Source organism: Triticum aestivum, chromosome 5D (assembly GCF_018294505.1).
Source record: "Triticum aestivum cultivar Chinese Spring chromosome 5D, IWGSC CS RefSeq v2.1, whole genome shotgun sequence".
Lineage (NCBI taxonomy): Eukaryota > Viridiplantae > Streptophyta > Magnoliopsida > Poales > Poaceae > Triticum > Triticum aestivum.
The window spans coordinates 327644187-327659081 of record NC_057808.1 but is presented as its reverse complement, the minus strand read 5'-3'; the positions used below and the strand labels follow the sequence as shown (position 1 = coordinate 327659081).

Genomic DNA, 14895 nt, shown 5'->3' with positions numbered 1-14895 from the left:
GGTGTCCAAACATAGTCGTCCAATATATCGATCTTTACGTCTCGATCATTTCAAGACTCCTCGTCATGTCCGTGATCACATCCGGGACTCCGAACAACCTTCGGTACATAAAAACACATAAACTCGTAATATAACCGTCAACAAACTTTAAGCGTGCGGACCCTACGGGTTTGAGAACTATGTAGACATGACCGAGACACGTCTCCGGTCAATAACCAATAGCGGAACCTGGATGCTCATATTGGCTCCTACATATTCTACGAAGATCTTTATCGGTCAGACCGCATAACAACATACGTTGTTCCCTTTGTCATCGGTATGTTACTTGCCCGAGATTCGATCGTCGGTATCTCAATACCTAGTTCAATCTCGTTACCGGCAAGTCTCTTTACTCGTTCTGTAATACATCATCCCACAACTAACTCATTAGTTGCAATGCTTGCAAGGCTTATAGTGATGTGCATTACCGAGTGAGCCCAAAGATACCTCTCCGACAATCGGATTGACAAATCCTAATCTCGAAATACGCCAACCCAACAAGTACCTTTGGAGACACCTGTAGAGCACCTTTATAATCACCCAGTTACGTTGTGACGTTTGGTAGCACACAAAGTGTTCCTCCGGTAAATGGGAGTTGCATAATCTCATAGTCATAGGAACATGTATAACTCATGAAGAAAGCAATAGCAGAATACTAAACGATCGTGTGCTAAGCTAACGGAATGGGTGAAGTCAATCACATCATTCTCCTAATGATGTAATCCCGTTAATCAAATGACAACTCATGTCAATGGCTAGGAAACATAACCATCTTTGATCAACGAGCTAGTCAAGTAGAGGCATACTAGTGACACTCTGTTTGTCTATGTATTCACACAAGTATTATGTTTCCGGTTAATACAATTCTAGCATGAATAATAAACATTTATCATGATATAAGGAAATAAATAATAACTTTATTATTGCCTCTAGGGCATATTTCCTTCACCTACGTACCCCCAAACTACCAGATACGGAGCCAAAAACCTAATTCCACCGCCGCAACCTTCTGTACCCGTGAGATCCCATCTTGGGGCCTTTTCCGGAGCTCCGCCGGAGGGGGCATCGGTCATGGAGGGCTTCTACATCAACACCATAGCCTCTCCGATGATGTGTGAGTAGTTTACCTCAGATCTTCGGGTCCATAGTTATTAGCTAGATGGCTCCTTCTCTCTCTTTGGATCTCAATACAAAGTTCTCCACGATTCTTGTGGAGATCTATTCGATGTAATCTTCTTTTGCAGTGTGTTTGTTGAGACCGATGAATTGTGGGTTTATGGTCAAGTTTATCTACGAACAATATTTGAATCTTTCTCTGAATTCTTTTATGTATGATTGGTTATCTTTGCAAGTCTCTTCGAATTATCAGTTTGGTTTGGCCTACTAGATTGATCTTTCTTGCAATGGGAGAAGTGCTTAGCTTTGGGTTCAATCTTGCGGTGTCCTTTCCCAGTGACAGTAGGGGCAGCAAGGCACGTATTGTATTGTTGCCATCGAGGATAACAAGATGGGGTTTATATCATATTGCATGAGTTTATCCCTCTACATCATGTCATCTTGCTTAAAGTGTTACTCCGTTCTTATGAACTTAATACTCTAGATGCATGCTGGATAGCGGTCGATGTGTGGAGTAATAGTAGTAGATGCAGGCAGGAGTCAGTCTACTTGTCGCATACGTGATGCCTATATACATGATCATACCTAGATATTCTCATAACTATGCTCAATTCTGTCAATTGCTCAACAGTAATTTGTTTACCCACCGTAATACTTATGCTCTTAAGAGAAGCCACTAGTGAAACCTATGGCCCCCGGGTCTATTTTCCATCATATTAATCTCCCGTCAACAAGCTATTTCTGGCGCCGTTTATTTTTGCTTTATTTACTTTGCATCTTTATTATAAAAATACCAAAAATATTATCTTATCATATCTCACTTTCGTAAGTGACCGTGAAGGGATTGACAACCCCTTTATTGCGTTGGTTGCGAGGATTTTATTTGTTTGTGTAGGTGCGAGGGACTCGTGCGTGGCCTCCTACTGGATTGATACCTTGGTTCTCAAAAATGAGGGAAATACTTACGCTACTTTACTGCATCACCCTTTCCTCTTCAAGGGAAAACCAACGCAGTGCTCAAGAGGTAGTACCTCTTGAGCACTGCGTTGGTTTTCCCTTGAAGAGACTACCTCTTGAGCACTGCGTTGGTTTTCCCTTGAAGAGGAAAGGGTGATGCAGTAAAGTAGCGTAAGTATTTCCCTCAGTTTTTGAGAACCAAGGTATCAATCCAGTAGGAGACCACGCACGAGTCCCTCGCACCTACAGAAACAAACAAGAACCTCGCAACCAACGCGATAAAGGGGTTGTCAATCCCTCAACGGTCACTTATGAGAGTGAGATCTGATAGATATGATAAGATAATATTTTTGGTATTTTTTGATAAATATGCAAAGTAAAATAAAAGGCAATGAAAATAACTAAGTGTTAGAAGATTAATATGATGGAGAATAGACCCGGGGGCCATAGGTTTCACTAGTGGCTTCTCTCGAGAGCATAAGTATTACGGTGGGTGAACAAATTACTGTTTAGCAATTGACAGAATTGAGCATAGTTATGAGAATATCTAGGTATGATCACGTATATAGGCATCACGTGCGAGACAAGTAGACCGACTCCTACCTGCATCTACTACTATTACTCCACACATCGACCGCTATCCAGCATGCATCTAGAGTATTAATTTCATAAGAACGGAGTAACGCTTTAAGCAAGATGACATGATGTAGAGGGATAAACTCATGCAATATGATATAAACCCCATCTTGTTATCCTTGATGGCAACAATACAATACGTGCCTTGCTGCCCCTACTGTCACCGGGAAAGGACACCGCAAGATTGAACCCAAAGCTAAGCACTTCTCCCATTGCAAGAAAGATCAATCTAGTAGGCCAAACCAAACTGATAATTTGAAGAGACTTGCAAAGATAACCAATCATACATAAAAGAATTCAGAGAAAGATTCAAATATTGTTCGTAGATAAACTTGACCATAAACCCACAATTCATCGGTCTCAACAAACACACCGCAAAAGAAGATTACATCGAATAGATCTCCACGAGAATCGAGGAGAACATGGTATTGAGATCCAAAGAGAGAGAAGAAGCAATCTAGCTAATAACTATGGACCCGAAGGTCTGAGGTAAACTACTCACACATCATCGGAGAGGCTATGGTGTTGATGTAGAAGCCCTCCGTGATCGATGCCCCCTCCGGCAGGACGCCGGAAAAGGCCCCAAGATGGGATCTCACGGGTACAGAAGGTTGCGACGGTGGAATTAGGTTTTCGTGGATGCTTCTGCTGGTTTGGGGGTACGTAGGTATATATAGGAAGAAGAAGTACGTCAGTGGAGCAACGTGGGCCCCACGAGGGTGGAGGGCGCGCCCAGGGGGTAGGCGCGCCCCCCTGCCTCGTGCTCTCCTGGTTGCTTTCTTGACGTAGGGTCCAAGTCCTCTGGATCACGTTCGTTTCGAAAATCACGTTCCCGAAGGTTTCATTCCGTTTGGACTCCGTTTGATATTCTTTTTCTGCGAAACACTGAAATAGGCAAAAAACAACAATTTTGGGCTGGGCCTCCGGTTAATAGGTTAGTCCCAAAAATGATATAAAAGTGTATAATAAAGCCCATTAAACATCGAAAACAGAATATAATATAGCATGAAGCAATCAAAAATTATAGATACGTTGGGGACGTATCACGGACCAAGAACACCGAACACGTTATTTTGAACTGTGTTTCAACTAAGCTTGGCTGGAGCTTGTTCGTTTGTGGTTGAACGTGGATTGAACCCATCATCCATTTATGACTTTCTTCCTCTAATCCTAAACCTCTCTGGTCAATTTGCTAGTCTTATGGCTTGCTTTCAGTGCTCTTGCATGGGCTTTGTGGAGAATTTGTAACAAATTTATGATTGAACATCTTTTCCTAACAAACCTGCTGATATCTTATTTAAAATAGTTGCCTTTCTTCGGTAGTGGAGCCCTCTCACTATGGCCGGTGATGCTGATGCTATTGATATGATGGTCACCAAGATCCGAGCTTCTGCCATCGCCCTGCCTCCCCAAAGGTCCTCGATGGTGAATCTTGTCTAGTCTGCTTTCTCCTTTTTGTCGGACATGCATGTCCTTTGGCTTAATACTATGGATCTGTCTGTGCATGGTTGGCCTTACATTCTATGAACCCTGTCTTGATGGCTTTATTTATAAAGTCGGACAACTGCCTTTTCTCTAAAAAAACCGCCCATGTAACTAAATCATTAATTTTGTTGGGGGGAGTTGGAGACAGGGAGTGAGAGTTTAAGGTAAGTGACACTTTAAATCCCATGATTGATTCGGAGACATGGGAATTAAGGAGGGAAGGGGAAGAGGAATTAAGAGGTCTAACTCCTTTGAATCTCTTCCCGGGGGGGGGGCTATAATTTAACTGGGGATTGGGAATTGGTAGAGAAAAAAATGATCTGTTAGTTGGCACGTCTGTGAGGAGAGGCATTTCACGTTTTTTTATAATCGCCCTTCTAGGCAACTTTATTCATCATTATGGCGGTTTACATCGGATTGCATAGTGGCAATCAATGGTACAAGGATTACATCCAAGACTCCTGCACTCGAATCACTAGAAAGACCATATTTGGCACAGCAATGAGCAGCCTCATTAGCGTCACGTCGAGTATAAATGATGTCAGAACCCTGCAAATCTGTGAGCAGGTAGCTGATCTCTCTTAGCACGTGTCCTCCAACAGAATGAAAGCCTCCTGCCCTCCACTCTTCACATATCGTTTGGCAGTCTGTTTCTACCACAACATTCTGCCATCCTTTCTCTGCTGCTCAAGTTTGTAGCCTCTTGGACAGCCAACAGTTCCGCTGCATACGCATCTTTCATCTGTGGGATTTTTGTCGTCCGAGCTACAATAACCTGTCCACCATGGTCCCGAGCCACCACCCCGGTTGCCACATCCCAGCAATGTTATCAATGGCCACATCCGTGTTAATTTTCACCCACCCATCCTCTGCCGGTCTTCATGTAGCCTTCTCCTCCCTCCCCTCCTCCCTTCTCTTGTTTGGGATATATAGTCCATGAATATGTTCCTAGATCAAAATCATTGATCTCCCTCGCTGGTACTTCACTTCATCATGGGTATATTTATTTCTACTGCTCCATATCGCCCACATGACTGACACTGCCATTGTCGCCCCGTGTTTGCTCAGAAAAGTAGCATCCAGTATGTCCCATGACCAGGTTACAGGATGCAAATGCGGGAGCTTGAGACCAAAGAAGTCAGCGGCCTCCCTCTAGAAAAGCTTTGCATGATCACATGCAGTTAGCGCATGATATAGAGTTTCATTATCATGTCCACACATTGGACAGAACGCTTTGTCGCCGATATGTCGCCGAGTCAGCTCTCCTTTGGATGGCAGAAAATCCTTTAGAACTCTCCACCAAAAAATTCTGATTTTTCGGTTGCACATTCAACTTCCAAAATGCTTTCCAGACCTCCGGTTCTTGAAGCGAGGAGCTTGGATGGTCACCTTCGATGCCTCGTGGCCGCATAAGGAGCTTATACGCTGAGCGTACAGTAAACATACCAGACCTTTCAAATCCCCACACCCAGAAGTCCTCCATGGCCATCCTCGGCCTGGGCATGTTCAATATAGCATTAACACCTGAAGCGATGAAAGTACTCTGCATTACATCTTCATTCCATCCTCCTGTCTCCAATATCATATCAGAAACAGTATGTACAGCCTCATGGCCTATGTTACAGATCGGCCGCAATGTAGGGGTTCCTTGTATCCAGTTATCATGCCACACCTCCGTCGTCCGACCATCTCCTATCCTTCGAATCAACCCTTTTTCAGTGCTTCTCTGCCCGATATGATGGCTCTCCAAGTGGCCAACGCACTAGCTGGGCACCCAGCCTGCAAGAAATCACCATCGGGGTAGTACCTTTCCCTTAGGACGTGTGCACAATGGCTTTTCGGGTTGTCCAACAAGCGCCAAGCTTGTTTTGCTAACATAGCATCATTAAACACCTCCAAATCACGGAATCTGATGCCTCCTCTCAATTTTGAAACTGACATCTTCTCCCACGATTGCCAATTGCTTATCTAATGATCCATCCAACCAAAACTTTGACATAATCGCCGTAATTTTCTTGCACAAGCCTCTTGTGAGCTTAAAACAATTCATAGAATAGGCCGATAGAGTTTGGATCACCGACTTAAGTAGGACTTCTTTCGCCACATACGAATGCATCTTCTCACAATATCCTTGTACCCTACACCTTGCCTGTTCCCGAACATGTATGAAATTGTTCTCCGTGAGCCTACCAGCCGCTGTTGGCAACCCTAGGTACTTTTCAGCCAGGGCTTCTATGTGTATTTGCACGTTGAAAGTTGTTTATTCCTCTACCTAATCTCACCAATTAAATAGGGGCAGTTAATTCTCTCTTAAATTTCCACCTTAAATTACCTTCACATGCCAAACAAAGGAATGGGAGTTAAAATCAATTTTCCATGTCTAATCCCCTGACAAACTTCCATCCCTAAACTCCCATTCCCTCTCCCTGTAGTTACCAAACACGCTGTAAAGACAACACTTTGGAGCTGCAGCTATAAGCCTTGCCACTCACCACTTTTCAGATACCAAACGATCTACGGAGAGTAAGAGATGACCAACACAAAAAATTCTCAATGAGTGCATCAATCGACACATATCTAGGGGGTTACCCTTCTTTTTGAAAGGAAAAAAAATGCTATTCTCACCTTCAGGCTTCAGCAAATAGTATCCGGATAAAACAGAGGCCAATGCTCACCAGATCTTTCAAAATTATGACCTGTGAGCTTTCATGAAAGTTCACCCGAGAAGTTGGCCATCAACTTCCCAGTAAAACGCAGAGCATTCTCAGCTCCTAGTGGCCACTCCAACCACGTAGGCTGCCACGATACACAAGGGGATACATATCCATCGGCTTCCCAGCAGCTACCACCCACGGCCGCGCCGCCGAACCGCGACCGCGACGTCACCCGGCGCGGAACATGGCGTCGGCGTCTCCGCCTCCCACCACCGCCGGCGCGCGGCCCAGTCCCAGCACACCCTCCCCCTCGTCCTCCTCCCTTTCCACCGTCTCCCCCCACGGGCCCATCTCCCTCTGCGGCGCCTCGAGGGCTTCCTCCGTCTCCGTCCAGCAACGGCGGGCATCCCCTCTCGCCGGAAGGTCGCGCCTACCAGGCCCCATCCGCTGCTCTGATGCCTCCGGCGAGGTAGCGAATTCTCATTCGTTTTACCCCATCATTTTCTAATCAGATTGGTAATACATATGCGCGCGTTTCTTTCCCGCGAGATAGAGAAGCATGTGTTCGTTTTGGGTTGACTAGATTGATGCAGGGAAACCAAACTAAAAGAAAAGACTGGATTAAGGTTGGCTCATTTGGGGAGACACGACTGTTTGCTGTACATGATGTGTTTCTCCCCTGTTTGTAGTTCAGCAGCATAGGGCCCAGTTGATAATCATGTTTTTTGCAATTTTATGATTTTTCCTTTCAAAATATGTGATAACAGAGTCCAGTGTGTCCTAGGTGGAAAATTTACCTTCTGTTTCTTTCAAAGAAGTATGTGCATATGCTACAATTGAGTTCATCTGGTGTGGAAATAGGGATGTTAACTGGGCTGTGTAATACTTCCACTAAAAGAGTGGTAACTGGTGATTAATGCAGAAAGTTAACAAAAAAGTATTAGACTGTCTGTTGTCTTCCTGGAACTAGAAGGTAATAATTCTGAAATGTTGTTGTAAAATCTGGATTTGTGGTGTGATGAGAGTAGAGGCAATCAGCTACTCATGGTGCTTCTTTGATTGGCAAAATCCTGGAATTACCTGCGCTTTTGTTGGGTAGACAAAAACATGTCTGCAATGCGTACATCATATTCATGGAATTTATGTTGCATCGTTGGGAGTGTAACTCTGATGCAAGTTTTGACCTTTTGTAAATCCCCATAGGTAGTTACTGGCGCTGTTATGTAAAGTTGTAAACAGATCATTTGGGGAATAAGGAATTAATGGAATTCTTTAAAAACCAAACACTTGTGATAATATAATTTATATTTGGGTACATTTTTTTGTCGGTGCATATTCTGATCTGCATTTTCTTGTTAGGTTGACGCACTTATTGAAGAAACCAAGCAGCCACAAGGAGGCTCAACCGGTATGATGGTTGTGGCGTGTACTAACTTTGCTTCTCCAATTTTTTGTGTTTTCCTAGGGCTGAATTGTTTTATTCTTTCATACAGGGGAAAGAAATAATGACAAAGATGTGTTCAGAAGATTTTCACCTAAAGAGTATTCACAACTAACTGTAAATCCAAAGACAATAATGCATCTTCGTTTTATCTTGTCCCATGACAGTCTTTAGGACTTTATGTACATGTGTTTCATGAGCTTAACAGTTGAGTTTGCATTCTGCACGAGAATGTACTCAAGAAGCAGAGGGCCTCACCTAAGTTGGTGCTCTTGTATTTATTTGGGTTTGCTTGAAAATTAGTTAGTCTTTTATGCAAATATATGTGGGCAGAAAAAAATTGCTAGGCTAGGACTAACATATAGCATATAATGGTAGTGTGAGCAATACCTTTACATTTATTACTGAAGAACCCTGCATCATCTATCTAATTGAGGCTAGCGACTCAACCCTAGTCATGGATTATTATACCGATACCCTTGCATGTCTTACAGAAGAACCTAGCACCATCTATGTAACCGAGTCTAATGAATGTCAGGTTCAAACTCTCAAACCTTTTTCATGATTATACCAATATGTCCCCTACGGGAAATTATACCAATACTTGGAATGACATATCCTGTTTACTCTTTAAATTTTGTGTTATAAAATGATAGTTCACCATTTCTCATGTCTTATTGCTGGTTCAGGTTGCTAGAACAATTGAAGAGATATGGTGCTGCTGGAGTTTTGTCATATGGACTACTTAATACTGTGTATTATGTCACCACCTTTTTATTAGTTTGGTAAGTGTCCTGTGATGCCATCCTGTTTCTTAGTTTTACATTACTTTCAGAACAAACATTTTATTATGTAACTTGAAAATGTAAAGTTTTCATCGGTCATGAGGAAAAGATCATTAATTCACTTAAATACTTGTTTCACTTCGTGCATTTCCATGAGCCAAAACAACTGCAGATGCAATAGGAGCATTGGATGGGAAGGGAGTCACCAAATTATTTGCTTTTCAGGTTCCATTTTTCGCCTGCTCCTGGTAGGATGGGCTATGCTGCAGCAGTGGAGAGGTAACCGTTGTAAATTCTGTCTTTTTAAGCAGTCTCTTCTCACTATAATGTGTTCTATACCAACTAAAGCAGGTTCCTTAAATTAATGGCAATGGTGTGGGCTGGCAGTCAGGTTACTAAAATTCTTCGTGCAGGAGGGTGAGTCAGTCTCCAACTCAATCTATATAACTTGTTGCCAAGATCAGTGTAGCGAAGCATAGTTGGATACTACTCTGCTTTTCATTGTTAACTTGAGGAACATCCTTCAAGCCCACACATTTTCAAATTTTAATGAATGCGTTGCTACCTGTCGAAATCTATTGCCCTCTGTTCTGAAAGACGACTTCTTTGATTTACTCCAGAGCCCTTGCACTTGCTCCTCTTGTTGATAGAGGACTGAGATGGTTCACTGTGAAGTTCAACTTCCAGTCAGAAGGAAAGGTGACATATGACATCTCCCCTTTAACTTTTCTATGGGCAGCAGTTTCTTCGAACCTAAAGGAATGGCAAGGTGTTAGGTTTAATCACCGACCTTCTAATGCATTTTATTTTTTTGCATTTACCATCTTGTAGGCATTTGCGACGATCGTAGGGTTATGCTTTGCACTTGCTGCGCTTATGTTCGTTGGATTGACAGTACTTTGGGCATAGCGCATATGTTTCTGATGACAGTCAAGGGATTAAGGCAAGATGTTGTGGAGGTACAGCCGTACAGGCGTTCAACATTCACATTTAGCTGATAGGCTTAGTTACAACATTTTCAGCATAAATATTCCTGTATCAGGAACCTGTCGGCAGTGTTTTTTAGTCCTTGTAATGGAAACAGAGTTTGTGGTGGACATGGAATCTGTTTTGATGTTTAAACAGCCTCTGGAGTCAAACATGTTGATGTTCTTCTTTCTAGCAGCTCTGATGTATAAACTGTGAAAAAGCTCCATATCTGTGCTTCATTTTCTGGTTGAATTTAATCATGGTTTGCAAACTCCAAAAATAAGACAATTTTGACACTAGTATTTCTTTTTGCGGGGTAAAGGGCGTTTTTATTGCAATGTAATAGTGATACAGTCGAGAGGCCACAAATCCTCAATATAAAGTGGAACCGAGTTTAACCACCATGGTTCTCTCGGAGTGGCTATAATTGGCTAACCGATCTGCAACTCTATTCTGACTGCATGGTGATTTTTCTGAGGAAAAACTCCCTACTACTCATTAACTCTTTGATCTTTAGAACTAAATGCCCATAAGCGTGCTTTAAATATAAAGCGGGGCGAAAGCCTTCTTGGGTAACTGCCCATAAGCTGATCTAATCAAACCATTCCCTACTACTCATCAACTCTTTGATCTCTAGAATTTAATGCCCATAAGCTGATCTATTCTGAGGAAAAACTCCCTACTACTCATTAACTCTTTGATCTCTAGAACTAAATGCTCATAAGCTGATCTAACCAAACCATTGTTTGACAAAACTGAAAGTGCCTCGGAAGAATTTAAAACTCCCTACTACTCATTAACTCTTTGATCTCTAGAACTAAATGCCCATAAGCTGATCTTGTTGGGGAACGCCGTAATTTCAAAAAATTTCCTACGCACACGCAAGATCCATCTAGGTGATGCATAACAACAAGAGGGGAGAGTGTTGTCCACATACCCTCGTAGACCAAAAGCGGAAGCGTTATGACAACGCGGTCGATGTAGTCGTACGTCTTCACGATCCGACCGATCCTAGCACCGAAGGTACGGCACCTCCGCGATCTGCACACGTTCAACTCGGTGATGTCCCACGAACTCTAGATCCAGCTGAGGTCGAGGGAGAGTTTCGTCAGCACGACGGCGTGGTGACGGTGATGATGAAGTTACCGGCGCAGGGCTTCGCCTAAGCACTGCAACCGATATGACCGAGGTGGAAATCTGTGGAGGGGGGCACCGCACATGGCTAAAACAACTGTCAACTCGTGTGTTTTGGGGTGCCCCCTTTGCCACGTATATAAAGGAGGGAGGAGGAGGAGGAGGCCGGCCTAGGAGGGGCGCGCCTATAGGGGTGGATTCCCAATCCTAGTTGGAGTCCCCTTCCTTTTCGAAGAGGGGAGAGAGGGAAGGAGTAAGAGAGGGAGAAGGAAAGAGAGGGAGGCACCGCCCCCTCCCTAGTCCAATTCGGACTTGCCAGGGGGGGGGGGGCGGCCACCCCTTGAGGCCCTTCTCTACTTTTCCGTATGGCCCATTAAGGCCCACTACTTCCCCCGGCGAATTCCCGTAACTCTCCGGTACTTCGAAAAATATCTGAATCACTCGGAACCTTTCCGATGTCCGAATATAGCCTTCCAATATATCGATCTTTACCTCTCGACCATTTCGAGACTCCTCGTCATGTCCGTGATCTCATCCGGGACTCCGAACAAACTTCGGTACATCAAATCACATAACTCATAATACAAATCGTCATGGAACGTTAAGCGTGCGGACCCTACGGGTTCGAGAACTATGTAGACATGACCGAGACACATCTCCGGTCAATAACCAATAGAGGAACCTGGATGCTCATATTGGTCCTACATATTCTACGAAGATCTTTATCAGTCAAATTGCATAACAACATATGTTGTTCCCTTTGTCATCGGTATGTTACTTGCCCGAGATTCGATCGTCGGTATCATCATACCTAGTTCAATCTCGTTACCGGCAAGTCTCTTTACTCGTTCCGTAATGCATCATCCCGCAACTAACTCATTAGTCACATTGCTTGCAAGGCTTATAGTGATGTGAATTACCGAGAAGGCCCAGAGATACCTCTCCGATACACGGAGTGGCAAATCCTAATCTCAATCTATGCCAACCCAACAAACACCTTCGGAGACACCTATAGAGCATATTTATAACCACCCAGTTACGTTGTGACGTTTGATAGCACACAAGGTGTTCCTCCGGTATTCGGGAGTTGCATAATCTCATAGTCAGAGGAACATGTAAAAGTCATGAAGAAAGCACTAGCAATAAAACTCAACGATCATAATGCTAAGCTAACGGATGGGTCTTGTCCATCACATCATTCTCTAATGATGTGATCCCGTTCATCAAATGACAACACATGTCTATAGTCAGGAAACATGACCATCTTTGATAAACAAGCTAGTCAAGTAGAGGCATACTAGGGACACTCTGTTTTATCTATGTATTCACACATGTACTAAGTTTCCGGTTAATACAATTCTAGCATGAATAATAAACATTTATCATGATGTAAGGAAATAAATAATAACTTTATTATTGCCTCTAGGGCATATTTCCTTCAGATCTAACCAAACCATTGCTTGACAAAACTGGAAGTGCCTCAGAAGAATCCGGCTGCACGACAATTGGGAGTGTTGTATGTTGTATGTTGGATTTCCTTTCCGCCTCAACGGTATTGATGACTTCACAAGGTTGATTTTGAAAGTCCTGGAAGGCATCCCAGAACACCCCGTACGGCCAAACCGGACCGCTGAAAGGTCGGGCTATCATCCCAAAATACGCTGAGCATGCGCGAGCGCCCAACTCAGCGTGTGAGTCGCTTGCATCCTAACAGGTTATTTCGTCCCTTTGATCAGAAGGTGTGTTATGGGATGTGGGTCTAGTTTTTTAGCGCTGCCCGGACTTTGACCCTTGCAGTTTGCTGGATCATGTGTTGTGCCACCCGGCGCTGGACCACTATGGCTGGCTGGATGGCGTGTTTTGACATCTCTTTCGGCCTTTCATTATTTCTGCCCGGCGACTAGCGTGTATGCTTCATGTGCTCGCTAGTCTCACCCTTTCCTCGCCCGTCGATCTTCTGGTCGGTTCGCCTGGTTTCCTTCTGCTCCTGTGATCCCGGGTGGGGGTTCTCAGTTCAAACGGGTCACGTCATTTGCCGTGGATATGCCGTCAGGTTTTCTATTAACATAGTTGGAGCATGAAAGAATGAAATGTACGGAGCTGGGTGTGGGGTTGTGCCGTAGACTCTTGTTGCTACGTCCCCTTGAACCGAAGACGTTTTTTGGGACGTGGTTCCATATTTTTAGCATTGCCCGTACTTAGACCCTTGCAGTTGGTCAGATGATATAGAAGAAGGAGGGGGTGTTTGAGCATGGGGTCGATAAGGATGGATAGAGAGAGAGAGGTGATTAGGAACATTTGCTATACGTGACACACATAGCTCGCTTATCTTCCGATTGTGGTTGGTTTTTGCATCATTGCCGACAGGGGGATCCTTCACGAACAGAGTATCGTGCCATCAAAAACAAATTGTCAAAGAAAGCTATGGGCAATGACGATCGTCAAGGAAAATAGAAATGTAATACGAACATAACCATTTGCAAACAGTTGAGAAACAAACCCTTCAAATTGTTGGCTTAATTTCCGGGCTGCGGTTGGTAGTCTTTGTGCCATTGCGGGCGCGTCAGCCGGGTGTGCCCATCCGGCCAGGGTTGAGCATTGCATGACCGGCCTTGCGAGTCAGTTATGCCCAAGTTACAGTTTGAGGATTGTGCCAATTGGTGCAGAGACCAATTGCGGACCAGAAATTAAGTGACTATTTGAAAATGTAGCCAGGAAGTTAAGCAACACTATGGGCAACACTATGTTCATTCTATAAATAATCCGCAAGCCATTGGCACAAAGACTAACTGTAACCAGAAAGGTAAGGAGATTATGGGCAGCATGGACTTGGGCATGGGGAATCCAGAGTTGGGCATGGAGTACTTGGACTTGACTAAGGTATGGGGAACTCAGACTTGGACATGATGAACTTGGACTCGAGCATGTAGGATTCAGAATTAAACTTAGGGCACTCGGACCCGGGCATGGGGAACTCAGGCTCGGATGATACGAACTCGAACATGTAGGACTTGGACTTGGGCATAGGGTACTTGGACTCGAGCATCGGGAACTCAAACTCAGACATAGGGAACTCAAACTCCAACATGGGGAACTCGGTCTCAGACATAGGGTACTCAAAGTCGGGTATGGGAACCAGGACTCGGATACAGACGTAGGAAAACCGGATTCGGGCATGGGGAACATGGACCCGTAATCGGGTATAGAGAACTTGGGTGCGCGCAAGGAGAATTTGGACTCGAGCATGGGTAAGTCGAACTCGGACTCATGTATGGAGAAATCAGACTCTGGATTTGGGATGTGGGTCCATTTTTTTAGCGTTGCCCAGACTTTGACTCTTGCGACTGGTCGGATGATATAGAGGGAGAGAGGTGGGGGGTGAGTGTGGGGTTGATAAGGATGGATAGAGATAGGAAGAGAGAGGGATGATTTATTAAAGGAACCTTTGCTATATGTGCCACACATAATTCGCTTCGCTTCCGGTTGTGGTTGGTATTTGCGCGGTTGCAGATGGTTGGGGAAAAATCTTTCACGGACAAAGTATCGTGCTATAAAAAAAATAGTCAAAGAAAGCTATGGGCAATGACGATCATCAAGGCAAATAGAAAAGCAGTACAAACATAATCATATGTAGACAGTTAAGAAACAAATCCATCAAATGGTTCTCTTAGCTTCCGGG

At 44.1% G+C, this 14895-nt stretch overlaps 1 protein-coding gene across 2 annotated transcripts; it reads left to right on the top strand.

Moving 5' to 3' along the window:
• Positions 1-6998: 6998 nt before the first annotated feature.
• LOC123121509 (uncharacterized) lies at positions 6999-10277 on the top strand. 2 transcript variants are annotated; one of them, XM_044541512.1, is made up of 8 exons: positions 6999-7356; positions 8247-8295; positions 8381-8429; positions 9018-9113; positions 9339-9392; positions 9465-9530; positions 9734-9812; positions 9945-10277. In XM_044541512.1, exons 1-8 carry the CDS (start codon positions 7132-7134, stop codon positions 10020-10022), a joined length of 696 nt encoding a protein of 231 aa, XP_044397447.1. In that variant the 5' UTR covers positions 6999-7131; the 3' UTR covers positions 10023-10277. The 2 variants fall into 2 exon arrangements, 1 of the variants encoding a protein (XP_044397447.1); XR_006459769.1 differs by having other exon boundaries at positions 7006-7356; positions 8381-8445.
• The last annotated feature ends 4618 nt before the right edge of the window (positions 10278-14895 follow it).

Bases quoted from the DNA above. Each gene is read 5' to 3' on its own strand.
- LOC123121509 (XM_044541512.1), top strand. From the start codon at position 7,132: ATGGCGTCGGCGTCTCCGCCTCCCACCACCGCCGGCGCGCGGCCCAGT. The intron at 9,393-9,464 runs GTAACCGTTGTA...CAACTAAAGCAG, and splicing joins TATGCTGCAGCAGTGGAGAG to GTTCCTTAAATTAATGGCAA. The intron at 9,531-9,733 runs GTGAGTCAGTCT...GATTTACTCCAG, and splicing joins AAAATTCTTCGTGCAGGAGG to AGCCCTTGCACTTGCTCCTC.